The following is a 1,894-nucleotide window of genomic DNA, read 5'->3' as shown; positions in this document are numbered from 1 at the left end:
GTTCTGGTGATCTTCTCCTTGGGGATAAGCGCCATGAAGGTAGAATTAAGGGATGGAAGAAGCCAGTGTTGGGTGCACGATTCCTCCACCACTTACCAAACCTCTTCTTTTATCAGATCCCAAAAGGAGTGGAAGAACGTTGTGGTAAAGCCATCCGGTCTAGGGGCCTTGCCTTCCTTGAGCTGTTGCATTGTTGTATCCACCTCCTATTGCATGATAGGACGTAAGAGAAGTTCATTGTGCTCTATTGTAATGAGTTTGGGCACATTAGTGATGATTTTATCTATGGCCAAAGTTCTGTCCAGTTGGGGTTCTTGATGAACCTGCTTGAAATGCCTGAGGAACTCCTGCTCGATCTCCTCATGATTTTCCCATCTCTCCCCTTCTGGATTCTGAATGAAAGAGATAGTGTTGTGCATCCTTCACTCTATAGTGGTTCGATGAAATAATTTAGTGTTCCTTTCTCCCTCTTTCAGCCATTGAATCCTTGATTTTTGTCTCCATAGGATTTCCTCCTGCTTCCTTCGCTCCTCCAATTGGTTATGAATGCGAAGTTCCTGAGTTAGGGTATCCTCGTTGTGTCCTTCTGAAATGATATGTTGCTGGAGCTCTGCCATCTCCTTGTTTAAACTTTGTTAGGCTTGAAAGATGTTGCCGAATGTTTCTTTGTTCCAAATCTTGATTTGGGCCTTAAGGAATTTGAGATTTTGCTGGAACTGAAACATTTTTGAACCACCTGGTGGGGGAAAGGAGGTCCAAATAGATCTGATGAAGTCTTTGAATGCGGGGTGTGAGAGATAGAAAGCCTCAAAGCAAAAAGGTCACCTTTTTACATCACCTGGTCTTTGCCATTGGAGGGTGATCGACCAATGATCTGAGCCTGAGAATCGGAGAATTGAAGCCGATATATCTCCGCCCAGATGCACTATATTGTCAGAAAGGAGGAATCTATCAAGTTTGGATGCTATTTGTTGCCGTCCAATTCTATGGTTGCTCCATGTATGCGTACCATTGCAAAATTGCATATCTATGAGAGCATTGTTATATATAAAATCCTTGAAGTAGGGAACCTCCTGCTCCAGTCTCGCGCGCCCCCCTTTCTTTTCTTCCATCTTGGTTATCATATTATAGTCCCCTCCTACTATCCACAACGGATGGACTCTGTTGCTGTTGAGTTCTTCTATTGTGTTAAGAGCTGCAATTTTCATGCTCGCTATTTGGGGAAAATAAACGTTGGTCAAGTGCCCATACACATTAGTGCCTAATATGTGAAAGGTTGCTTGAATCATGTGATGTGTTGCATGAATGTCATTCAGCTCAATAGCTTGGGTGCTCCAAACAATTGCCACTCCTCTCGAAGCCCTTGTGGCATCCACTGCCACGGAGTGACATCCTAGCCAAGCTTTAGCTAGAATATTTGCTACAGCACTATTATTACACTTACTTTCCTGTAGAAAGAAAATTTGTGGCTGCTCCTGCTTAATCATATCTTTTATTAGTCTTCGTTTCCCGGGGCTGTTGAGCCCTCTTATATTCCAAGAGATCAGCTTCATGGTTCATTGTGGTGGGTGGGCTTGTAGTACTTAGTTAGCTTGGCATACCTGCCTGAATCCACCAGAATTTTCCCTAGTGCAATTGTTCGTTGGAGATCTGTTCTTCTCCCTCGCTTTTTGGAATCCTTGGGAGGTAAGCCTATGTCCCATTGACTGCCCGGTTGGATGCCAAGCTGCTGCTGCTGGTACGCTCTAGCGATGATGACTTCTAGTTTGCTGATCTAGAGCTCTGATATTTTGTCATAATCCCTTTTCCTACAAAATTGCTCCATTGCCAGGATATCAAGACCATTTAGATCAAATCTCTCAGGCTCTTCCTCCATTAGCTGTACTTGATTTTC

General features: G+C 43.7%; 1 protein-coding gene across 1 annotated transcript; it reads right to left on the bottom strand.

Annotated features, from left to right (window-relative positions):
• Nucleotides 1-821: 821 nt before the first annotated feature.
• LOC149267169 (uncharacterized) lies at nucleotides 822-1,553 on the bottom strand. The gene has a single exon (XM_089410366.1). It carries the CDS (start codon nucleotides 1,551-1,553, stop codon nucleotides 822-824), a length of 732 nt encoding a protein of 243 aa, XP_089266492.1.
• Nucleotides 1,554-1,894: the final 341 nt, after the last annotated feature.

The sequence above is a fragment of the Pinus tabuliformis genome, chromosome 6 (genome assembly GCF_031772625.1).
Source record: "Pinus tabuliformis cultivar Carrire ecotype Pingquan chromosome 6, CPIR1, whole genome shotgun sequence".
Lineage (NCBI taxonomy): Eukaryota > Viridiplantae > Streptophyta > Pinopsida > Pinales > Pinaceae > Pinus > Pinus tabuliformis.
This window is presented reverse-complemented; position numbering and strand designations above follow the sequence as displayed.

Excerpts from the sequence above, each read along its gene's own strand:
- LOC149267169 (XM_089410366.1), bottom strand. The coding sequence starts at position 1,553 with ATGAAGCTGATCTCTTGGAATATAAGAGGGCTCAACAGCCCCGGGAAA.